The 25,945-nt window shown below is 44.5% G+C and overlaps 1 protein-coding gene across 1 annotated transcript in view; it reads right to left on the reverse strand.

Moving 5' to 3' along the window:
• The window catches only part of LOC135904637 (NBAS subunit of NRZ tethering complex-like), a 106,941-nt gene that overhangs the window by 8,038 nt on the left and 72,958 nt on the right, over window positions 1-25,945 (reverse strand). The window contains exons 42-52 of the mRNA XM_065435540.1: window positions 24,752-24,942; window positions 20,835-20,945; window positions 18,592-18,839; window positions 16,890-17,008; window positions 15,959-16,048; window positions 13,379-13,492; window positions 10,623-10,705; window positions 8,737-8,902; window positions 6,761-6,909; window positions 3,691-3,780; window positions 2,825-2,933 (exon numbers count right to left, since the gene is read on the reverse strand). Coding sequence (XP_065291612.1) covers window positions 2,825-2,933; window positions 3,691-3,780; window positions 6,761-6,909; window positions 8,737-8,902; window positions 10,623-10,705; window positions 13,379-13,492; window positions 15,959-16,048; window positions 16,890-17,008; window positions 18,592-18,839; window positions 20,835-20,945; window positions 24,752-24,942 — 1,470 coding nt within the window. The remainder of the gene's footprint in view (window positions 1-2,824; window positions 2,934-3,690; window positions 3,781-6,760; window positions 6,910-8,736; window positions 8,903-10,622; window positions 10,706-13,378; window positions 13,493-15,958; window positions 16,049-16,889; window positions 17,009-18,591; window positions 18,840-20,834; window positions 20,946-24,751; window positions 24,943-25,945) is intronic.

Raw genomic sequence — 25,945 nt, forward strand, 5'->3', positions numbered from 1 at the left:
AACATGCAAAAATGAAATAAAATAAATAAAAAAAGGAAAAAGATTCAGTTGCAATTTAGCGGTAAATTCGAGAGAAATGCATTAGGCCTTAGGTTGCAGCTCTTTGAAGCCCCAGGCCCATGATTTATCCCATGTTCACCATACTGCAAAGTATTCAGACACTCACTTGACACGTCCTGCTTTTTCAAGCAAGTGAAGTGCAACTGACTGTGCTCCGGAGCAGACCACTGCCAGTTGCACCACCCAAACCCACTCACACCCACATTCACAAACATACACCCGCAAACATACAAACACACTTCTAAGCTCTCCCCATCCTCTCTATACTTCTACCTTTGTGACCAGGTTCCCACACTTAATTCAAACCCATACTTTTTTCCACTTTGACACTTCTAATGAAAATGCAAAGAAAGAAAAACATTTCAACACATCTGAAATGACAGTCGATCCTGGATATATAGAACTCAAAGGGGATTACAAAATATCTCAATATAGGGGTAATTTGAAATACAAGATATGCCTACAATCTCAGCACGTCACAACAGTTTCTAGAGATCATGAAATGTGGGAACTTATCAACTTGCTTCTCCGAGGTCATGTTGAACACACGAAAGTTGACTATTTTTGCTCACGAATGTTACATGTCGCTAGTGCTTCGGAATGGTCTTCGCAGTGCTAACGCTAAAAGCTTAATAAAGAGAAAATCAGACATCCACCCGTTCGTAGCAATTGCTACAAAGGAAACCCATACGGGTTCCTCTAAAGGAAAGAGAGCCTCAGCGTTGAAAAAAAATTCGTCCTGGTCCGGGACTCGAACCCGGGACCACCGCCTTTTCGGGGCAGCCGTTCTACCATCTGAACTAAACAGGTGGCTAGCAGATGGCAGGGCGAAGCCAAACTTGTCAACAACACGAAGCAAAGGCAAGTTTGACGTAGCAGTTCTGCGGAAACACGCAAGGTGGAGAGAAGTAATTAATAATGTAATTAATCTCCACCTTGCGGGTTTCCGCAGAACTACTACGTCTAACGGTAAAAGCCTGCATTGCCCTTACATGAGACTGTGGTGTGCCTCATGCACACGTCGAAGTGGTTGTGTGTTTTTATTAGAAAGTAGGTAAATATGGATGGACCGCAGAAGCAAACTAGCTTGTATGCATATGCACCGTGTCACCATCAATGCACCTGTGGTGCGAATCGCGCGTGAATGTGCCCAGTCGCATGTCCATTACAATACGCCATTTAAACGGCCGATCGTCAAATGTGGGCAATGAGGCAGGCAGACTGTTATGTCATGATTTTGGAACCGACTTCCTGTTGCAACTAGTCGTCTTCTCTTCTCTTCGTCCCAAAGCATCTCTTCCTCTCCAGCTCCCGTGTCAGTGACTGTTGACGCTACACACGTGCTGTTAGTTTAGAAGGTGGCTTTCACCTTGCAGAATATCTCAGTCCAAACCCACTCACACGTAACCGTGCGAGCACGAATGAAACGTTTTCAGCACGGACTTGCAAATCGCACAGCGACGAGTCTTGCGTGCCACTGCTGTTCGTTTTGGCTGCTCCTGGAATCCTGAAATGCTGTTCACAGAAAGCCCCTGTCTACAAGATGAAGAACCTGGTGGCACAGTATCTCCAGTTTGGCATGCCGTGCCCGGCACAATTCAGTAAAAAGAAAGTGTCATCCATACTTTCTTGTGAAATGCGCATAAAACCAAGAGGCTTTTCACGTTCTTGAAGCATCCTATTATCCTTGGAATGATACACCGAAGTGACTGGATGCGTGGACATAGGAGCTGACTCGCACATGTGCACGGCGTCAAAAACAATGAGACAAAAGTGACCACAAGTCCACGAGACACGAAAAGCAGTCCTTTTCTTCTTGGTAGTGTCACCTGGTGTCAGGTTAACGAAATTAATTGCAGAGACTTCTGTACCTACCAAAGAATGGCGCTGCCGACGCACCACTGGCAACCCGCAAGTGGCAGCAATGTTACTTAGAATGAGCGACGGGATGTTTGAAGGGAGGAAGAAATAAGGACACGGCCACGGCGACACTTCGCCGTACTCCCTTGTGGGTTGCAGAATCAAGCGACTTTCCCTTCTTTAGATCACTATCATCAAGACTCGCACTGCCAGCCAGCTCAAGGGACTCAGGGGGTGCCTCAATGTGCATGTAGTGCCTCTTCCTCTTCACAATCACACTCTCTCTCGGCTAGCTCAAGGGATGCAAAGGGTGCCTCAATGCGCGTGTAGACACACGTGGACAAGTGTCGTCCCTGCCTACTCTTTGTGCCAACGGCACTCTGCGGAAACCTTGCTGTCGCCGAAGCTACTACGTGCACGCCAAGCGTGATGACACCGTTTCACGCTCCCTTCATCGGCAGGGAAACCGCAGGAGATGCATGCGGCTGCTGCTCGTGCTAAAATAACAAAATTTTGGGCAAAGTCCACTAGGTGGTCAGCGAAGGGAATTCATTATTGGGTGTATCGTACAGGGTGTCTCCCACTGCCACTTTGTTACGTAGAGGTCGCAAATACATGTGCTTCTGTGGAGTGATAGCAGGGAATAGAAAAACTTTGGAATATCGAGGAATTTGTTGTATGGAGGTTCGTTATAGGTAGGTTTAACTGTATCAAATGTGGAGGTGAATTGGAGTTCGATGCACACATAGTACATCGCTATAGTACTTTTGCATGGGACTTTCGAAGGAATTTTCAAGAAGATTTTACAACTGTTCGATATAGACAATAATTCAATAAATTCAAGTTTGACACATCCGGGACTGACTGTATTATGTGACAACACAAGTTAGGTATTAGTACGTACCTTCTCAAGTATCTCCAGCACTTTGAGGCGCACATGAATAGCAACACTACTGTCCAGGCAGAAAGGGCGCAGCAAGTCGAGGACCATGTCACCGACAAACATGTCTTCACTGCAAATAAAAGAAAGAACGCTTAAAAAGAAACTGAGATGAGTTTCTGCATGCCATCATCCTCTCCACTGTCAAGATAGCAAGTGGCACCATGCCGTGTTCACCCAATGGTAATCCTCATTGCCAATCAGTGTCAGCACCAACAATTTCTTGTTGCAATTGACAAAAGCAAGACAAAGGAGTTGCAGGAAGATGGAGACTTAAAATGATCAAAAAAATTTCATAAGGACAATTAAAGAAGCACGAACAGGACACAGACTCAAAGATGATACAGACACACATGAGAGTGCTACTTCCAACAGGTTATTCTTGTGACCTTGTTACTACATTAAACCCCTCGGACAATGGCGTAATCAAAGCAAGTCAGTGTGTAGTACAAGAGAGCTAGCAAGACGTGAACCTATCAAATTAATGTCAGCTTAGGCTCAAATAAATAGGGCACTTATTTGAGCATGCTATTAGTATTAGGGGAACAGGGTTCATCGATATTATAACTGTGAATGCTTATTAGTGACAACTTCAAGCAAATTGACCCCAACCATTTACTCTTCCTACAAAGCATGCCCCATTGTGATGTTCATGCCCTTTTTAGAGGCCATCTCTGACAAATGGAAAAGTTGGCACAAAAGGTATTGTTGCATCTGTGTGGAATAAAGTGCAACCTTTGAAGTTGGTTGAAAACTTAAAAAGCCTTTGAACCTGGGTTGCCATCCTTGACCTTGCCAACCCTTGTAATTCTGGCAGGCAGAGTACTTGCCTTTCTTCAAGCACTTGTCGAAGAATACGTTCCAAAACTTCCTCAGGCGTCATCACATCGAACACATCGTGCAACTTCTTTTCTGGGTTTCTGAGTGAAAATGAAAAGCACAACACACATGCTCATTAAGCACTTAAGAGGACATGACATACACAACAGTGTAGGTGTAGTAGTAAGTCAAGTATGTGAAGCAGGTTGTGAGAAAGCTAGGTGGTCAAGAACAGCCCCCTAAAATTTTCTGAGGTTCCATGCACAGTACATACCATGTGTAGGGTCTGAAAATGTAAACAGTCTGTCTGCATTCCAAAAACCCACATAAAACACAGGGATATAGATTGTTAGGTTATTAGGTTCATGATGAATAATTTAAAATAAGTCAATAAGAAATAGGCCAACCTAGACCCTGTAAGGGTAAAAGCAGACGAATTCAGGCTGGTGCTTACAAACAAATATGCGGCTTTAGAACAGAAAGATAAAGGTGACAAAGAGATAATGAATCAAGCCATAACTAAGCTGGTTTCTGAAGCAGCAATTGAAGTGGGAGACAAGGCACCAAGGCAGCCAGTAGGTAAGCTCTCTCAACTAACAAAGGACGTAATAAAGAAATGACAAAGCATGAAAGTGTTCAACTTAAGAGATCAGATGGAATTTGCTGAACTGGTCAAAACTGATTAACAAGAAGAAAGTAAGGGATATTCAAAATTATAATGTGGGAAGATTCAGGAAGCAGTAACAACTGGCCGCAGCATGAAATCAGTGAGAATAAAACTTCACACAGGAGAAGGCAAGATGCATGCACTGAAAGATAAGCAGGGTAATGCCATCAGCAATTTCAATAATGTAGTAAAAGCAGCAGAAGAAATCTACACTGACCTGTACAGTACCCACAGAAGCCACGCTACCTTCATTTTAAGTAGTGATGAACAGGATACAGAGGCTCCTTCTATAATTAGCGATGAAGTTAGAAGGGCCTTGCAAGACATGACCAGGGGAAAAGTGGCAGGTGGAATAACAGAATTTACTCATAGTTGGAGGAAATATTATGCTTCAAATGCTTGCGGCCCTTTATAAGCAATGCCTCTCGACTTCAAGTGTACCAGAAAGCTGAAAGAATGCCAACATTATAATAATCCATAAGAATGGAGGCATTAAATAATTGAAGGATTATAGGACCATTAGCTTGCTTTCAGTATTGTATAAAATATTCACCAAGATAATTTCCAATAGAATTAGGGCAACACCTGAATTCAATCAACCAAGAGAACAAGGAGGCTGGCTTCAGGAAAGGATACTCTACAATTGATAAAATCCATGCCATCAGTCAGGTAATCAAGAAATCTGCAAAGCAAAATCAACTTCTCTGTAGCTTTCATAGATTATGAAAAGGCATCTGATTCAGTAGGGATACCAGCAGTCATAGAGGCATTACATAATCAAGAGGTACAGGAGGCATACATGAATATCTTCGGAAATATCTACAAAGATTCCAGAGCTACCTTGGTTCTCCACAAGCAAATTGGAAGGTTACTTATCAGGAGAGGGGTCAGGCAAGGAGACACAATCTCTCCAATGATGCTCACTTCATGTTTAGAAGTATTCAAGCTATTATATTGGGAAGGCTTAGAAGTGATGATCAATGGAGAATATATCAGCAACCGTCTGTTTAAAGATGACATTGCCCAGTACGGCAACACTGGGGGACAATTTGCAACAAATGATTCAGGACCTTATCCGAGAAAGTGTAAGAGTGGAGTTGAAGATAAATATGCAGAAGACAAAGATAATTTTCAATAGCCTGGCAAGGCAACAAGAATTCAGGATTGCCAGTCAGCCTCTAGAGTCTGTACAGGAGTATGTTTATCTGGTCAATTACTCACAGGAGACCTTGATCATGAGAAGGAAACTTATATAAGAATAAAAATTGGTTGGAGGGCATACAGCAGGCATTACCAAATCCCGACTGGGAGCTGAGCGCTGTCATAGAAAAGAAAAGTGTATGATCATTGCATTCTACTGGTGCTAACATATGGGGCATAACCTTCGAGGATAACAAAGAAGCTTAAGAACAAGTTAAAGACCGTGCAAAGAGCAATGTAAAGAGAAATGTTAGGGGTAACATTGAGAGACAGGAAGATAACGGTGTGGATCAGAGAGCTAACAGGAATAACCGATACTCTAGTTGACATTAAGCGAAAAAGATGGAGCTGGGCAGGCCATGTAATGCCTAGTATACATAACCAGTGGACCATTAGTTGCAGAATGAGTACCAAGGGAAGGGAAGTGCAGTCAAGGACAGCAGGAAACTAGGTGGGGTGACAAGAAATTTGGTATCAGCTAGCACAAGACAGGGGTAATTGGGAGATCGCAGGGAGAGGCCTTCGTCCTGCAGTGGACTTAAACATAGGGTGATGATGATAATGAATGACTTGCAGCGCATGACAATAGGACAAAGACAAACATACATACATTGCTGTGTGTATGTTTGTATGTCACTTTGTCTCACTGTCATGCACTGCACCCTATTTGTCAAGCACAGGCTTATTAATCTTGAGTCGTGCTATAATCAAGCTGATGTGACTCCCCTTGTGTCCTGCGTGCATGTTAAGAAAGCTCACTGATGTGTGTTCTTGCAGAAGGTTAAAATAAAAAGCAGGCAGGTCAGAGAGGAGAGGCCAGAACGCACTGTCATCACTTGAACAATAAACATGGCAATTGATGTGCCAATGGGTACCCCAAGCTGCTCCATGCACGTAATAAAAATATGAAAAAGCTGCTCTATATACATGCCTTTAGCAATTAAACCTTTCTTTTTCAAAGCTGCTAGCTTTAATATGAAAGAAAATAAGGCTATGGTTGTAGCTTTGCAGCATCAACTTCCCTGAATGCATACATTGCTTTCTTTTTCCCATCTGCTGCAGTAAGTTAACTGTAGTATAGCCTAAACTGCATTAATTTTTTTCTCGTCCAAGTTAACTGGCAACTGAAATTCCAAAACTGATATTACCACACCATAGAGCACAACAGCCGGCACATATACAACAAGCAGCAGTCATGCATTATAATCACCAACCTGAGCTGTTCTGAAGCGAGCAAGATGGCATCTGAATAGATATCTGTGGGTTGCTTGTCCACCGTGTTTGGTGGGCAGCAAGACAGCAGGGACTGAAGCAGCCCAGGCTTGGTTTCTGACATGGCGCAACGAAGCAGCATGGCTTCCAACTGTAACAGAAACAGCAATAATAGAGATTTATCATAGCACTGCCATCTCACCGTTATTATTATCGATACCGGCTGCTGTGACTATGCCATCACGGAGTTCATGAAGCTCTGGTCAGTTTGTTGGAATGGCTTCTGCCAGTTAACGTGACTGCACAATAACATGGCAGTGCCCAGGCTGCCCACCTCGAAGGTACTTTGCGTGTGTTTCTTGCTCTCTGTCATGACAGCAAGAAATGAATGCTAAGATCAGCCACTGCTCAGTCTCTCCTCTAGCTGAGATCAAAGCATAACAAATGTTTTGTCGTTACTGAGATCAGTTGCTTGTTTCGACGCTGCTGGGCCTAGATGGCATCAAGGTGAGAAAGTGCGTTGATTTCCACTCCATAGATGGTGCCACAGCATTTAGCATTGACCAACTTTGTGGAATCGCATAGTCAACGTAGGTAACCGATACATCAAAAAAGAATGAATGTGCTGCATAACTATGGCGTAATGGTTCTTGCATGGCTGCTGCAGACTCTAGACCAGAACATAATTGAACATGTGTGGAATTTAATAAAAGTAGCTTTGTCATGCCGAAGCATCCACGACATAGAGTCAGCAGGGTGGGCAGATATTCACTCATACTCACTCACCAATGTTTTCGCAGGCTGCGCACTCACGCATTCGTGCACTTACACTTGCCGGTACTCATTCATGTTTCTACTCAAGCCCACTCACACTCACCAACATTCACATGCGTTCACAGCAACTTACACAAACACTTACTAGTGCCCACTCGCCAGCACTCGTTCACATACATACACGTCCACTCATGCTTACTGGTAGACAGTCACTTACGTTCAAAATCACTGTCACTGATTTTCACTCGTGCTCAAACTAACCTTCACGCACTCCCGTTAATACCCACATCCACTCACACTAAGCAGTACTCACTCCTTTTCCCACTTACGTCTACTCACACCCTTCATCATTCACTAACATCTTGCAGCTCTGAAATGAGTGTGGGGTGAGTATGAGTCGGTGCACCCGTGAGCGAGTATGCCAAATTATCCATGGCACATTGGCCAAAAGGCTCTGTGCACCGGTCCAAGCTGAATGGAATTGTGTGAGAAAGAATGTGAAGCTCACTATACACTCTCATTCCATGCCCAAGTAAATGAGGGCTGTTTAAGATGGTAGCAAAGATATAACACGCTACTAGTAGAACTGCACAAAGAGGTCATCGATGCAAACACAGCATAGCCAAGCAATCTGGCCATATTTAAAAGTAGCATCTTTGGGAAAAAAATAATTGTTTTGCTGCTGTATTTTCACATTTCATGCCACCATAGTAGAGTTTAGTGTACTTGTACGCTTTCTACATCTCACGAGTGGCATGCTACGAAATGAAATAGATTTCCCGCATAAGTAACATATGATATGCAATTGTGCAGCCAGGATGCTCAGAGCAACTCAAAGTTGAGCAACTTGGCAGAGATTCATGTCAGTGAAAGGCAGATGTGCAAACATAGACACAAGTAAGAACAAAAAGGACAACACAAATGCTAACTATCATATGAAAGGTTGCACAGTGGCAGAAAAGAAGGAAGACATAAAACTTAGCTGCGCATGCTCAAGGGAAGGCAGCGCCACCCTGTCAACCATGGACACGTGTGGGAGCTCGTCAAAAATAACTGTTAACTGTATTGGCCTAACAATTCTTTATACAAGAAAATTGAGCGACGACTTAGTATGATGCATATGCCATGACACGAGCCACCAGCTTCTGTGTTCATGCTAACAGTGGACTGACTTGTGCATGGCGCTTACTCATATTCAACTTACTTTTGTTGGAATGCCACGGGAAAGTTCAAACTCAATTGCATAGCTCTGGACCACAGGATTGCTAGGGTCGACAGCTTCGTCCAATACTCCATCCACTACCCTCTGCAAGTGTGACAGGTAGCTCTGGAGGGTCTTTGCTGCATCATTCCACTCCTTCTCAGATCCTCTGAAGGGAGTGATATACATAAAAGAAAGTCAGTTTTTAGTGTTAGTGCATATTATCGAAGAAAAAAAATACCATGCTACATTGGCACTCAGTGGCCAATGTGTACTTGTCAGCATAAGATTCATGCTCTAGCATCTCCATTCTTCTAATTGAATAAAAAAGCAGTGCATGCGATACTGGCATAATTATTTCTAGAATGCAGATGTTTGATGACATAGCCAATCTAAATTCTGAAGCAGACATTCAACTAATCAGCGTGACACATTACAGATTTACATTTGGCATTCAAATCTATGTTAGTGGTGCGCTTTATAAGAAGTTTGGAAACAGAAGCTTGTTTTCCTCAACATGAAAGTGCCTGCTTCATGGCCACTGCAAGACATCATCTATAAGAATAAAGCTTAATGATTCAGTCTCCTTAACATTTTTGGCAACACACAACAAAATTTTGTCAGAACTATAATGAAAGCTCCTTTGATCTTTAAAGGGCCCCTCACCAGGCCGCAGAGCAAATTTTGGTTATAGGCTGGAAGTTGTTACATGCCCCTACTGCAAAAATTTTTTAAATTCGTTCATTAATAGCCAAGATATAAATATTTCAGTGCCTCAAACCCATTATTTCAAGAATCGAGTGTCACCACCAACATAACGCTCCCTCCACTTGCCCCCTTGTAGCATCCGCAAGTAAAATTCCTTCCCTGTGTTCTTCCATACCGGAGCTGGTGGATCGCATGACGCATACGTCACAGGCCCCTTCATCTTCTTCTTCTTCTTCTTCTTCTTTTTACTTGATTTTTTTGCTGCCCGGCACACTACTGCTGATGATCTCTCGTGCGAGCTGCTGCGTTTGTCTTGTTCTGCGCAGCACATGATTTCATGTGCTGTGCACGAGAACACCTGACTTGCGGTATAAGTCAGTGCTACACTAAGATTGAGGCAGACGCAAGTGTATCACAGAGCATGATCGCACGCTGGAACACGGTGGAAAACGACACAGTTTCACTCTCTGCATGTGCGACCGCATGACATGGGAACATGCAGACAGAACGGAAGCACATCTCTTGCTATGGTACAAAGTAAAACAAAGACATGCAGACATTTGGTTTGTAGGTTTTATTATTTCTCTAAACTTTAATCCCTCTATTGAAGCAACAGATCAAACAAACATCTGCTGTTGCCCTGCATAGTTCTCAAAGTCATCTGCCACTATGAGCAACATCATGACACTGTGCACTTGTGCGATATATGTTGACTCTCCGGGTGGGAGTGCGGCGCCGGCTATGAAAAGAGTAAATGGGGTTTGGCTTGAAATTTAAGCTTTTTCCACAGCCACAGAGGTATAATGCTTAGCAGACATGATCGTTTGCGCACAGTATATGCACGGTACTTGTCAGCTCAAGATGGCCAGACCAGTGCGAGGGGCCCTTTAGCTCTTGCTGCTAAATTCTTGGCTACTCAGTATCTCTTTGTAATTTTCTTTCTTTTAGGTGCTGTAAATATAACACACACTGCAAACACCTAGTGGCAACTACTAGATCTTAGGAGAACTATATTTATAACCTGGCACTCGCTACATTTATCCATTATCGTCACATACATTTACAATATATTTGCAACTGCGGGGCTTGCAGGTTTTTTATGTAAACATCCAAAAATGTCAAAACCAGGAGGTGAAAAGTTGCATGAGCTGTCATTCCAAGAAAAGTGAACTTAAACTTACATTTTGGGTGTTTTCTCGACTTGATATTGCTTCGCAAGTTTTAGACACTGTCTCACCACATCCAGACGTATTCGTCGGCTCACCTGCATGTAGAAATGTGTCCATAAGCAGCAGTTCGTCTGACCGTGATACTACTACAGAAAAATTGTATGCCCACAAACAATGCAAAGGGCTCACTTTCCCTGAATTGAGTACCGTGTTTGAAAACAGATCAAGTTCACAGAGCACAGATTGGTTGGGGCAGTTATACCCAATGGTTGATGAACTATGAGAAGAAAAAAAAGAGAAGTCGCTAACTAGTGTTGCAGAGTTACAACTCCGGAATTGGAATGACTCCGGAATCATTCCACGTTTAGACAACCCCGGAATGGAATGGTGACAACGCTTGGAGAAATGGAATGGGAATGAAATTATGTCTCTTTCCGAAAATATAGCACTTTTTTGTCTATGCACTGCTTTTTGTCAAAATATGCTGAAGAAGCAAACCAGCCCACGTTCGAACATTAGTAAGTCAGGGGCTCAAATTTAACAATAAAGCAGTATTTTTAAAATGGCTTGGCTGATTACAAGCATGATACATTTATAAGCAATGCACCTGCTACAATTTTGTCCTTATAGGCCGAGTTGCTCTGAAGTTTGTCTCGATTTTTTATGTCACCGCGGCTCTATGCCGTTGATATCCTTTGTTTGGAACTAAGGCGGCAGCCTACTCCCCCCGCCCCCTCTTACACCTAGTGATTTTTTTTACCTCGGCGGCACATTTGCCCCAGCCACCTGCTGTCTCCCCACCCTTCATTTCTTTGTTTTTGCTTCTGTCGCCGTCAGCGACTCAAACGTATATTCGGAAAAGCGCTTCTCTGAGTTGTAATGCATATTGATGCTGATGCGATGCTTGTGTTCACTGCAAGCTTTCGCATACCGGCTTGCGTGCCATCTCACATCGTTGTCCTCCGCCCCTTCCCTTCCCAACCCTTTTGCAATACAGTGCCCCCTGTCTAAACACATGGATGCCTTTGCCCGAAGCTCTGTCTACAAAGGTCTGCAGGTCATCACAGCGCACAGTCGTACAAAATGAACTGTGTGGCCTCTCCCTCCACACAGTGAGAGAGAGAGAAAGAATAAACTTTTGACAGCATTGCTTCGAGAAGCCAGCCGAAGCAGGAGAGCCAACGTAACTGCGGCCATGGTGGCGCCTCCCTGAGCCCTGAAGCAACGATTTGTGCCGAACATAGCCCATATTTGCTCTGTTCTAGGGTGGGGGAGCTCCTTGGTATTTTTCTTCTTTTGTGATATTTCTCTCCTTTTTTTTTTTAAATTCTACCACTGCAAAAGCTAGCGCCACTGTCGGCGTGACGTGACATGAGGGATCACGTGGGCACAGCGGCCGTGTCGGCTGCTTCGGAAGCGCCAGTGAGCTGATAACGAAAGTGTAAAGTCCCACCTGCGCTGCCGTTCTGATTAAGTGGTGAGGCTTTACCACCTTGGGTGTCTGCTTGACACCATCTGAAAGTACTATAATAGGTAGTGGCTGCCTTTGGAGGCGTGCAGCACGGTAGGCTACTGCTCGGTGCCGCAGTATCAGACGTCCGCAACGGAGCCTGGTGTCAGCCTTATTTACATGTAGCCGCAGGACAAGAAGCTGCGTGAAGCTTGTCTGGCGGAACTTAGAACCGGCAGACAGCCATCGGCAACAAGTCGGGTATACAGCAAGCACAGACGTGAGGAACATTTCTGCTATGCGCACTGAGACGCTCACCCGCGCCCGCTGCCTGGCTAATGTCATTACGGTTTGGTCTATGAACTTGCTGATGCTAGATACTGGTAAGTTCACTTAAACGGAAAGGGAGTGGTAAGACGCACATTAAAGAAAGGCACGGCATATGGTCATGTTTGTGTTATGAATTAATGCACTGGATTACGAAAAACAAGCAGAGGGAAGTCATGCGCTGAGAAGACTGATAAACATACAGTGCGACGCAACTTGAGAAGTAATATTGAAATGTCCAAGAATTTAAAACACAAAAAAAGATTGAATCGTCGCGACGGCACATCACAGTCACCGTAGCTAGGCGTCGAAGTCTCTATACCGGAATTATTTTTGAACAGTTCTGATAGCGTCCATACAGCAACGGTCATTAGTGTACTGTTAAATGCTCATATGCTGCGGCCTAAAGCTCATGGCATGGTGCGAAAACACGCTCACAGAGAAAGCAAAATATTGTGTGCAGACATGCATGCAGACGTGCAGTTGGTCGCTGCGAACCCATGCGATCACTGGATTGAGGCTCCATTCTGTTATGCCCCATTTGGTTATACAGACAGTATAGTTTCACATAGTTTACTTTCAGCGTTTGGCTACCTATCACACAAGAAGCCAGTTTGGAAGACTCCATCACGGCAACTGCGTGCAGTGGCGTTCACTGTGCGTATTCGGTAAAGAGATTGCATCTGTAAACGACTCTGTGCTTTCCGTTTGCCCAAGATTATTATATCGACAGTCAAAAACTTCTCTCGTTTCGAGAGTACCTACATAAATGTCCAGGAAGGCTGCTACGTGGTGTTTTTATTGAGCACTGTAAGTGAAACCTATGAGGAGCGCGCCACGTGATCCCTCATATTACGCAAGGGAGGCGCTTCCGACAGATGGCGACTCCGTAACTCCTCGCCGCCAATACTCAAATAAGTGTGCCAAGAGAATCTGCCCTCTTTAAGTCAGTGGCATACAGGAGGACACATCAGTAGAAGCACAAACTTACGCGTTCAAGCGACACCTTGTCAAATGCGACTGATTCTGCAAACGTCACAAGATCTGATGGAGACAGGTTCTCAAGGTATCCCCGGCATTTGTCAAAGTGCTTTGTCCACTCAGTCTGAAAAGTGAGCAAGAAAAAATAACGAAAAGGTCTTACTAGAGAGAGAGAGAAAAAAAAGGAAGAGTCATAACAGCGCAAGTTTGTGAAACAATACGAGCCGAGCAATACGATCAATACGAAACAATAGCTGCATGAGCCACCAGCATGGCATTAAACATGTTTGGTTGACTGGTTTATCTAATGATTAACAGATTTATTGATTGAGTGATTGATCAATCAATTGATTAGTATGGGGGGGGGTCCTCATAACGCTCCCGGTAAAGCGTCGTTCTCAGTTTGTTCTCAGTTCTCAAACTAAGAATGACATAGGAAACTGAGAAGGACACTTTACCGAAATACTACAGATAGCCAGCAATATTTAGACTGCAACAGTCATCATCCACGACATTGCAAGCAAGGAATTTTTGTTGGACAAGCTAAATGAATAAGAAGAACCTGCAGCGAAGACAATGATTATACCCACCACCTAAATGACGTTAAAGCAACGATAGCAAAATGAAACTATCCACGAGTTGCTCTCGACAGAGCTTATGGCGTTGCGTCAAGATTGGAGAGGCGGCCGGAATCAGCTAAGAAACAGCCTACACCAGAATCTGGAATACCGCCAGCCTTTATAACAAAATATTCTAATGCCCTCCCAAACATAAACAACATCCTAAGAAAATACCACCCAACATTATCAACTAATGAGCACCTGAGGAAAACGTTCCCGGATGTACCAAGGGTTACCTATCGCTGCAACAGAAACTTGAAAGACGTGTTAGTGCACGCAAAAGTCAGCTAACACCATTTCCTTGTAATAAAAGCATGTTGTTGCCCCAGGTGCAAAACCTGCAGGCACCTTCAAAGTGACATTAAAATTAAAAGCACCGCAAACAGTTATACACACGAAGTGAAAACTAGCTTTACTTGTATAAGTTCAGATGCGATTTATATGCTTGAAGGTTCCTTCTCTAAGAAACAATATGTTGGTGAAACGGGACACTCAATGAACGTCAGGTTAAACAGACATCGTGCAGACACAACTAAAAAGCTTCCCAAAGCCGTCGCCAAGCATTTCAACCAACCAGGTCATAACATTGATGAACTTAAACTTTACATCTCACAGTCAAATTTCCGTTCTGAATGAGAAAGAAAATACAGAGAATCATACCTTATCCATAAGTTCGACATTGCAACCAATGGACGTTTCAAAGGGAGCTTTGGAATCTATTTACTATGCTAAACTGCAAGCTACAGGCAACAACAATTAATTGTTTTTATATGGCTGCTTAGTGCTTTTCTTTCCTGCCCTTCCTTTTTTTTTCTTTTATTTATGCAGTTAAACCTGGATATAATGAAGTCGATAAAACTGTCAATTTGCTTATTATATCGAAATTTCGTTGTAATGAAATTCGACTGTTATGTGAATAAGTACAGTCGCTGATCGAGTTTTCTTACACGGAAAGGGACCGCAGAATTTTCCGAACTATCGGGTAAGTAAAAAAAGGCAAACTTGAATGAGAAAACAATTTATTTTGGCAAATTTGGGAGTCGGTGACGAATGATACAGTTTCATGCCACATAAGTTGACCATATCTTCACATCGGCGGAGCCAGCTATGCTTTCGTGTGCACTCTGCCCCCGCGGCTGATGGCGTTACCCGCACTGTGACGGCGCTATCATGAAAAACGCCGGCAGAGAAGAGCGAATGCTTCGTCTGCCTCTCGTTCCAACGGGTCACCTAAACTTGAGATTACACACCCTCCAATACTAAATGCACATGAAGACAGCTCAAAAGGTGCCATGCCCTCTCTGGACGCCCACTAATTGCACACGCGGCAGATTGCCTCTAAAGGCCTAAATATAATCTGATGTAGCGTGAACGCGTGCACACATTACGTCACGTTGGCGAGGACAACATCATCCACAGTTCAACCGATGGTTTGATGCAATGGCACTGCCAACGCAATCGGATGCGACCAGTGTGCTCCGACGCGCCCGGCGTCTGATGACGATTGGCTGCGCGCCGATAATGTCGGGCTACAAATGCACCTTAAAGCCAGCTGCAGGGCTGTGCGTGCGCTCAACCACGCTTACAGCCATGCGCAGCCATGGCCCAGATGCGCGCCACCTTACCATCCACTCCGCAACCCCCAGAAGCAGAATTTCATAGCCTAAGAGCCATTGTAGCAGTCAGATGCATTTGATGTGTTTTACACCTTATAGTAGACATTCTGCCTTGTTTTTCTTCTTTTTTAACACATTAGGCTTGAACGTGAAAATGTCATCTGATAATGCAAGCCTGACCTCCGAAATGTAACAGACAATAATGCGGTCCTTCAATCTGTCCATGTATTCAAAGCACCCTGAAGATTGTCTTGCGAGGGTATTACGTAGGAGGGACCTAGGACAAGTGCACTATAAACTTAATTGATGTGTCCCTTAAAGTCAATGAGTACATTATCCAGATTACTAAATTACCGTTGTTAGCACTGTTTCTCCTCCCTTCGACAGGAAAAGTTTGGAAGCCCATGTGCAAAAAATTGAGGAGGACGTCAGGTGGCTGCCATCCTGGAAAAGCAGTAATGGAAAACAGCTGTTACAACAGAATTTTCGCCAGCACTGGACTTGTCTCAAGGCTAAGACAGACATAAGCTCTTCTGCATTAGACTAAGAAGTGAGCATCTTCCTACTCTTTCTGCATTACTTACAGAATCTTGATCCCAAGCTGTCTTAGCAATTCTGCTAGTATCGCTATTCTATACAGATATTTGTTACGTGTGATGAAAAGCAGAATAGGAGATGATGTTCAACTTCAATAGCTGTAACAGGCTCTTTTCTGGCTCAATATGATGCAGGGTGGTGGCTACTACAGAAACAAGCAGTCCAAATTGGCGCATACTGGCTTGAAATGGTGTAGCAAGCACAAAATGTCACCAAAATCGGCTGCTTAAGCTTGGCGCACAAGTGAACAGGTGTCACAAAGTTCACACAAGGTCTGATAAGGTTCCACTGCCATCGCTGACTGTGACTGTGCTGTGGATAATAAAAGAAAGAAAGAAAGAAAGAAAGAAAGGAAGAAAGAAACGAAAACCCTACAGGCTATTTTTTATTTTCTTGTTTTTCAAACCTTTGAGACCCAAACATTTACTTAACCATCACATAAGTGACTTATGCACATAAGTGACATTGTGCACTGCTGATATAGAAAAATCTAGTACTGTTGGTGTTCCTTTAGTTTTTGTCAAAAATTCTCTCTCTAAACAGAGTGAGTTTTGTATTTAGGAATTGGTAGAAAATAGGAAGTGTTTGTAAACACTGCTGGTTCATTTTCACCACACTACAAGTGCTACAACCCATAGAGATTTTAGTTATAAGATTGGTAATCAATGTAATACCGCAGGATACTCACATGGCAGGGAATGCTGGGAGCCAATTCTGAAATGGCCTGAACTGTGTCTTTGTTCACAAATGGACTCAGGACGACAAGAGGTGAATGTCCTGGCTCAAGTAAGGCCTTGTAGTCTATTTCTGAAGAAACACACAAGACAAATGGTGTCAGCGAAAAGGAAGGTTAAAGCTGCCCATCATCTTAACTAACAAATTTGTTAAACTACAGTTGAATCACGTTAATTCGAACATGATTAATTCGAACTTGCAGTTTATTCGGATTGACACTGTGCTCCCTTCAATGTTATGTGTGTTCCAATGGGTGAAAATGCCTGGTAATTTGAACATGCAAGCATTTGCGATGGTTAATTCAAACGACAATGCCCTCAGCAGCACGCCCAATCACGTGGCGGTGCCTCCAACCAGCATTGCTCTGACCCCACCATAGTGGAAAGGCTTAGGAAAAAGCCCTCAACGCCGCGTGAGGAAAACAAAAAAAAAGAAGAAGCGGCGGGAATTTTTTTATTTCTCAAATGGCAAGGTGGCCTCTCTGCGTTATGCCGTAATGCCCCAGCCACATTAGCGGCAAAATGCGCCACGTGAGGCGTTGGTCCTGGGCTGATTTTGATTTTTCGTGGCTTGCCGCAGTGGCAAGCGAGCTGCGAAAGGAGGGGACCAATAACAGCGGCCCCTACAGTGGTGTATGCGCAGGAAAATGGAAACTGAAGCCTGACCACACTATTTGTACTCGTGTCTGGCTCAGCCAGGCGCCTTGTTTCGCACTATTGTCTGCTTGTGTCAGCTCTCGCTCGCACTTGTTTTTGTTGGCTTGGTCAGTCTCCTTCGCGCTTGTTTTTTTACAATGACGCGTCTAAACCAAGACGCCCCATGGAAAGATTGTTGGAGATAGTGCGCAATATCCGATCGATTCTGTATGACACAACACGGACCCTGAATACAAGGACACGAAGGCGACACCCAGTACCTCATTCTCTTTGTCTTTAGAACGTGGCGACGCGGCAACAGAAGGGAGCACACCAACATGATTAGGATCAGCAGCAATGACTTCGCATCTTAATAAAACATGGGTTGTGTTAAGAACGCAGGACAAAGAAGGTAAATACAGTGCCGATCTGTCAGCAGACGAAGGAAGAAACACGCAAGCACACAGAGGAAACCAGCAGCGGAGGCCCAGTCCTGACCTCGGGTTCCTTCGAGTTCGAGTTATCGAGATTCAACTGTATCACAACCTGATGCTTGGGAAAACAAATCTGTGCCTGTGCCAGAGTTCGCAGTCGCACACAAAGAATATGTTTGATATGGTGCAACCCAGTGCAATTTTGTGCAAAACCTGCCAAATTTTGAGTTGAGCAGTCACGTGTAGCGAGCTAAAGGTGCTGCTGCTGCCTTATCTGCAGCAGTGTGCCTGCAAAATATAGTAGTCTTTCTCAAAGTTCCACTGCATAAGCTCTTCCACCCTGCACACAACTGTCAAAATATTTTTTGAATACTTACAAGCAGCCTAAAGCATGAAAACTTTGGCAATAATTTCACTGGCTTCACAGGCCTGTAACCTAGTATCCATGCATCCTATGAACTCTGCAAATGTGGATCAATCCTTATGCCTGTTACAGATGCACTGAGATCACGAATACTATGCAAGAAACTATCAATTGCTGCTTTCTGTAAAGAAGGAGAGGGCAGTCATAAATTAGCCTACGTACGAGGGCATGCTGACTGGAGCCTCTCCAGGAGCATGAGGTGGTCGGATGGCTTGAGACCCAAGTTGTCGGTGACAGTGCGGCCACAGATATCAAGCAGCTTGTAGAAAAACCTCATGACCCCATGGTCAGATCCATTGAGCGATGGGTAGATGCGGCTAAATAGCTGTTCCCTGAGGGACTCGGGGCTGGAAAGTAGGGCTTCCAGCATGCCGCCAGTGAGAAGGCGCTGTTCAATATCAGCCACGTCGCTGCACAAAGTTTTCAGCCTTGTCACATTATTTGGAGCAAAGCTCATGAAAAACTTGATCCAACAAGACAGCAAAGCAATACATGTCCCAGTTAAAGACAAGGCTAATCATGAAGTAAAGCGAAGTAAGAACAATCCAGTTTGTTTGCCTTTATCTTCCCAATAGCTACATTAGGTTTGAATTACGTTAAGTCTAAGGCCTGATGCCTGAAGCAAAGTTCCAGGACTAGCGATAGTTTGCCGTTATTCTACTTGATAGGGCTACTGACTCTTGTAATTGAGATTTCTAGATGTTGGCAACTATTTATTAAACATTGAGCCTCTTCGATTTTCAGAGTTCTGGCAGCATGGCAGCCAACTAGTATCGGTCCTGACAGGCAGTCACGTGGGCTGGGATCCCAAGACAACCCGAAGCTGCCTTAAGTTTGCAAAATCGAACGCCAGGACAGCTGGCCGTGGGAGTAACATAAACAAGCTGCCAGCGTGGCCGTGGCCAGCAAGACCGGCGCGTTGTTGGTGTAGTCGGGCATGCATTGCCAGCTCGAAAATATATGGTTGCACTTGGGGACAGGATCACCTTCGCGAGATTTCGCAGGACTCGGAACAGGATGCGCACAGGGCACCTCACTTTGCACAGCGCAGCGAATGGCTTTCGACACAACCGATGCACAACGCGAAATCATGTCTGAGTGATTGTATTGTATTGCTCGAGGATGCCTGCTCACAGCGATCACATCACCCACAGCCAACACTGATGACTTGGCATGTTGTCATCATTTGACAAGACATGAAAAAGCAGAATATTGCATAAAATTTCGTGCCGACCTGCTTGGGCTTCGATTTCAGAAAGTTTGTTTCGCCTGATGGTGCTTCTCTTCTGCCCCTGTTCTGAAGGAGCTGGGGAAGCGGCTGGCATATGAAAATGCACGCCACCTGTGACCAGCGAAAAATGTCACACGAAAAACAGTATTGGTCGCGATCATGACAATGATAAACTAATGTATGTGTAGTGATTACTCAAGCAGTGTATTCCTTTAATATCAGTGGCCTAGCTAGGACACATTGGTTTTGAGCTGCCACCCATAGATACGACGAAGAGACAGAGCGAACACTGGCATAGCTGCAACACCTTCGCTAACTGCAGAAAAAAAGGAGATATCACTGCATATACGCGAGAGGCTTGAAAAAGGATGCCACTAGAGAAAGATGAAGTGAAAAGGCACTGCAATGTGTGGGAATGAGCATCCACAACTTGCGTGTAACAAGATGCAGATAGCACACACGCATGACAATGCGACGCGCTCTTCACGGCCGGGATTAAAAACCCTTCACAGAACACGCACACAGAACACAGACACACAAAAAGCTTGAAATGGTTCGCCGCCGTTCGTATCGCACCGTTTTGCGAGGTGGAACAGTGCATTAGAACCTAGAAGTAAGGAAATCCGAAGGTAACTGTAGCCATGCAGTTGGCTGAGCGAGGTAAAAGTCCTCAAGCGACTGCGGTACAATCTGCCAAGTCCCCACAAAGATGGTGGCGAGCGCTCATCGCCTCTTTTTGTAGTTTGCTAGCCAGAAAACTTCCAGAGAGCAGCCAGACCAAAATCGTCCTGGCTGCTTCTGGCAGCCCACGAGTAGCCAGAGCCCTCCAGCCCAAGTAAAACGAGCGCGCGGCGCAAGGGTGTTGCACGGTAGGTGCAGCAATCCGAGGAAAACGAAGGCACTCTGGCTGGCTCTGGCAGCCCACAAGTAGCCAGAAGTGGAAAACCGAAGAGGCCCACTGAAAGTGGTGCTGTTGTCTATCAGGCTCAGACACTAAGACTAAATAAATGCTGCATATGGTAAACATGCTGCTTCATAATTGATAGGGAAAACGCTGCTTAGTAACAACTGAGGCAGCAGATTCACTGCTGATCCAGCAGCACTCAAGGAAGGTTCACTAAGTGCACACGGCCTAAGAGAAGTAGAAAATCGGAAAGATTAAATAAAACCTTACCATCCTTCAGAAAATAGAAATTCCAAATGGCATATATAAATATCCCATGCGGGAATGTCATAGCGCCTTCCCAGGGAGACAGCTGCTTCCAAGGCTTCCTGGTCCAGTGTGCTGTTTACAAGAAAATAACAGAAAGCAACTTAGCAAAGTAAAGCGGGAAACTACAGCCCAGAAGTTTGCAATGTATGCCCTCTGGTGCTACAGAAAAGACTGCCTACCTTCCCAAGTATACGGAGTAATGTGAAAAATGAGATAGCCATTCAATGTGGGCCCAAATAAACCATTTATCTACACAAAAGTAAGATGTCAAAACAAATCTACATCACCCTGCCACCCCTTGGTCACATGAAAGGAGGATAACACTACATCAGTATGACACGCTTCTTCACTCCCTCAAAACAAAGATGTGAAAAGATATGCCGTATTTACTTGCATAATTTGCTAACTTTTCCTCGTGATGTTAGAGTTCTGAAAAGGGGGTGCACAAATTACGCGGCGATTTCCCGAAAACACCCAAAATAATGTGCAATATGTAGTAACGTGCGCGGTGTATGCATAAAAAAAATCATAGCACAAATGAAGGGTACTTGTTTATTTAACCGAATTAGCGCATACATTAACCAGCCAGATCCGGTCATGGTCATACACGGTTTAGTCACAATCACTGGTCGAGAGGTCCAACTGGGAAGCATCGTCGCAGCCGCTGTCACCGCCCTCCCGAAGCGCATCGTCCTCGGTTCCGTTGAGTGCGTTCGACAGCCTCGTCTTCTTGAAGCTATTCTCGACAATACTGGGAGAAACCAGGTCCCACACTGCGAGTATCCCCTCGCAGACCGTTTCTGGTGACGGCCTCTTTATTCTGCCAGTGGGAGTGAGCCCATGTTCTCCGCTGACCATTCATTCCACGTACAACTTGCACGCATAGTCCTTGAAGGGTTTATTTACGGAGACATCCAAGGGCTGCAGAACAGATGTTAGTCCACCCGGAATAATAGCCAGGTTGGTCCTCATGTCCTGCAACTTCTCCTTTACACTGTCTACGAGGTGGCCTTTGAAACTGTCGAGCACCAGCAGCGATGGCAGTTGCAGTAAGGCCCTGGTCGCTTAACCCAGACAGTGTTGAGCCAGTCATTCATCAGGTCTTCATTCATCCAGCCTTTTTCTGGGGCATGGATGTGAATATGGCCTTTAGCCTTCAATTTGGGCAATGTCTTCCGCTTGAAGATCACGAACGATGGTAGTTTTTGGCCATCAGCTGTCACGGCAAGCATAACCATGCAGCGTTGCTTTTCACAGCCATTTATCTTTATAGGAATGGACGAGACGTCCTTTCTCGCCCACTGTTAAGTTAGGTGGAATATCAAAGGTCAACGGGGTTTCGTCCGCGTTCCCAATCTGGGACATGTCAAAGTTTCCAGTTTTGCGTACCTCAATCACAAAACGGTGTAACAGAACAACCTTCTCCTCATAATCATGTGGCAACCTCTGGCAAAGGGTCATTATCCATCCGAGAGACAGCTGATGGCATCTCATGAAGCATGTCACCTACGCTCTGCTTGCCTTGAACGTCACAGCAGGGACCCCTTTCTCCTGCGCTATCTTTCTTACCTCGAACAGCATCTTACACGACACTGTCATACTGGAGGACGTAAGCTCTCGCATATATTTCAAAAGGTCTTCTTCAATGGCAGGAAACTTTCCTTGCTTCAGTCCTCGGAACGCTCACCTTCCAGGTCTTGTATTTACAAGTGAACTCTTCTGCTTTCTCCAGTACTGACTATGACTCTCATTCATGCTGAAATTCTTGGCGGTGGCACGGCTCCTGTTTTCTTCGGCAAACTCTATAACAGCGAGCTTGAATTTCGCCGTATGGTTATTGTAGCCCATCGCAAGTGAACAGCGAGAATGCGACTGGCTGATGGTGAAACCGAAACTTCTGAAATCAACCAAAGATGCGCTGCAAGGCGTACGCAGAGAACAAGGGGCAACAAGGGGGAAAAATTGGCATGACTGGCCCTTGCACGCCTCCGATGGAGGAAATAGTCTGTGCCGTGTTGCGTGCATGCATTTTCATGGCGGGAGAGAAGAGGAGATAGAGGGAGGCAAACGCTCAAGCGGTTCTGACAACCCGTGAATAGGTTCGCGTGTTCAGGTACTGTCCCTAGAATATAATATTCTAGAGACCGTAGTTCGCGGGCTTCCGGAGAAAAGAACAAAGTCCTCGGAAGAAGGGACTTTGCACTCAGTGCAGTCATACACAAGACGGGCTGCTGTTGTGTATGACCGCACTTGCCTGCGCGGTGAGAAGCGCAGCCATCTAAAGTCTCTCCGTGCGCGCACGCCGGCGAGCTGGCTTGGGCGGGACGGAGAGCGCAAAATATGCGAGTAAAAATTGTTTTTTTTTGGTAAAGCTGGCTAAATATTAGGAGTGCGCAAAATATGCGAGGGCGCAAATTATGCGGGTAAATATGGTAGTGCTCTTTTGAATGCAAATTTCCTTATCAGTCACTTTTAGCGTCTACCCAACGTGCTGGAGCAAAGGCCATTTCTCAAACAGCTCCTCATGGCAGGAACTGCATAGCAGCACTATTGAAGTACAGCGACTACTCTTGTTGATAGGTGGTGCTTTCCTTTACTCAGAAATCTTAAGATGGCATTTCAGGTGAAAGAACAATGAATACAGCGGTATGGAATGAACTAACTATTCTTCCTTAATGGCAGATTCACATTAAGTAGGGTGGTGTGAAGTGAGCAAAAGATTAAATGCAATCACAGCAGTATGCAGTGACTAGCAGATTGCACATTAGCAAATTTCTGTGAAAATGAGCTAGATTTTGTGGAGGTAATAGCAGCTTGTGACACAATGCGAACAATACCAGTCAATGTGCTGATCCCGTAAAGATGGCATAGAGAATCTGGCTGAGTGACTGCAGTTTGATTAAGATTTCATTTTAGTGGAGTGCCCATACAGTATTTTTCTTTTTGATTACAGTAAGCATTACAATATCAGTGACACTAAATGACACACATGTGTCATTTTTTTAAAGGCTGATTTTTGCTTTACTGTATTTAATTGTATAACGTCTGTCTTTGCATATGGCCCACACTCTATATTGGAAACTGAACCTTTTCGGAAAGAAATATGTTTCAGCGAAGGAGACCCACATCAGCACTTATGCCAAAGCAAGCTAAATTACTGATGGCAACAGTGAAAACAATGCAGAATACTGAACAATAATAGCTTTCACGGTGGGCCCTCAATCTTTCAATATTCTGCGTAGCAGTTATGATACAGCACACAGCACCAACAGATAGCTATGAGATGGGACTGCATAAGGGCCATAGTGCACCAAGATTATTGGGAAATGGGGAGAAGAAAAAAACAAAAAACAAAGACAAACAAACTAGGAAAGGGAGACAGGTGGGTGTTACATAAGTAAACATGCTTATATGGTACACAGCAGACGAGACCTCCCATTTTGTAATATAGTACTATAAGCTACAAGTCCCAGAGCTAGAATCATGTGAGTGACCAGGAATTCTCCTGCTCCTTATTTTCTGAGTTTGAATGGCATGATATGGCAGTTCTATGCACACTTTACAGCAGTGGAACACAAGGCCTCAGTGCACAATTCACACACATGTAGCAATTACTGAACATGACAGTGACATGAAAGCATACATGCGCAAACGCAGCTGCCTGGACTTTAATAATGAATGCATGGAGTTTGTTCACAATGCTCGAGGTGGTTATCACAAGATGTTATCCCAAATACTGAACAAATTCTGCATTTTTATTGAACAAAGACTGGCGAGTGTTTTTACTGACAGCCTGTCAGGCCTTTACTACACATAACTTCACACTACAAGATTGGCCATTGTCACAACGCAAGGGGTGATGAGGAAATGCCACTCACAGAGCCATCCCAAGGATTGTTTCTGCCTTGTAGCGATTGTCCTCAGTAAAACGCTCCACATCAATGCTTCCGCCCTGCTTTTTCAGCAGCTCGGCTTGAGCCAGGTCTGCCTGCATTTGGCAAAACCTCGAGGCAATCGTTGCGCAAATGTGTGCACCATCGGTAAGTGCATCATGACTCTTGCTTGAAACCTACAAGAAAAGAGAAAAGAACTCAGGCACAAAGCAAATCAATGTTACAATTATAGAGCAAACTATCGGTGTATAATGTGACCATAGATGTCAGTATAATTAGTGGATATATTTCGTATCTAAATAAAATTTTCTCATTCCCTGTCATTTGATAATTTATTAAATGTCTCAGGAAGCAAATTTTACAATCTATGGGCATATGGTTCCCCTTCCACCGGCAAGGTACATCGATAATATGCACCCATGCTTTTCCCATGGTACACTTTTGCTTTGTTTATTTTTTAGACAAATGTTTGAGTTGGCATGCTGACAACATATAAACTGCTTACCAAGCCACAAATATGTACAATCAAATGCACTTTAGGCAATGAACAATTTAAGTACTCAGTGAGGGGCACCAGCATATTACATGTAGAACCACAAGGGCAATATATGCTCGATTGATCACACTCAGGGACACTTTAACTTATGCGTGAGCCAGCATTTAGTTCAACACTCCGCTGAAATGATGAATGTTCTGTCTACTGCATTAGGGCTCTTTAACACCAGCAACTCACGGAGGCCATGTGACCAAGTTAGTTGTGCAATGTGACCACTCGCAAATGGCCGAACAGCGACTGTTTTAGGTCAGTATCTCGCTGCATGATTTTCAGTTGCAAGACCGGAGTCCCAAAGCTGCTGGACCAATCAGTGGCATAGGAGCAGGATGTCTGCAAATGCTCATGCTTATTTTATGTAGGCAAGATGGTGCGAGCAGACGTGAATGATACCACTTGCAAGACATTGTGACGTGGTGACTGGCAGGTCGCACTTGCTGTTGTGAACATCGACTGCCACGAGTTCGTACTTGGTCATCGGTTGCAGTTGGTTGCATGACCTCATGACCTGTGCGAATGCCCCCTAACCAACCAGTGGTCGTTGAAAGTGTTACACCTGAAAGTGATCCCTCCAGAATACAAACCCAGGTGAAAGTAGCACCTGTTGTTTCCTACCCTGCCCTCAT

This window comes from Dermacentor albipictus, chromosome 1 (assembly GCF_038994185.2).
Source record: "Dermacentor albipictus isolate Rhodes 1998 colony chromosome 1, USDA_Dalb.pri_finalv2, whole genome shotgun sequence".
In the NCBI taxonomy this organism is placed as follows: Eukaryota; Metazoa; Arthropoda; class Arachnida; order Ixodida; family Ixodidae; genus Dermacentor; species Dermacentor albipictus.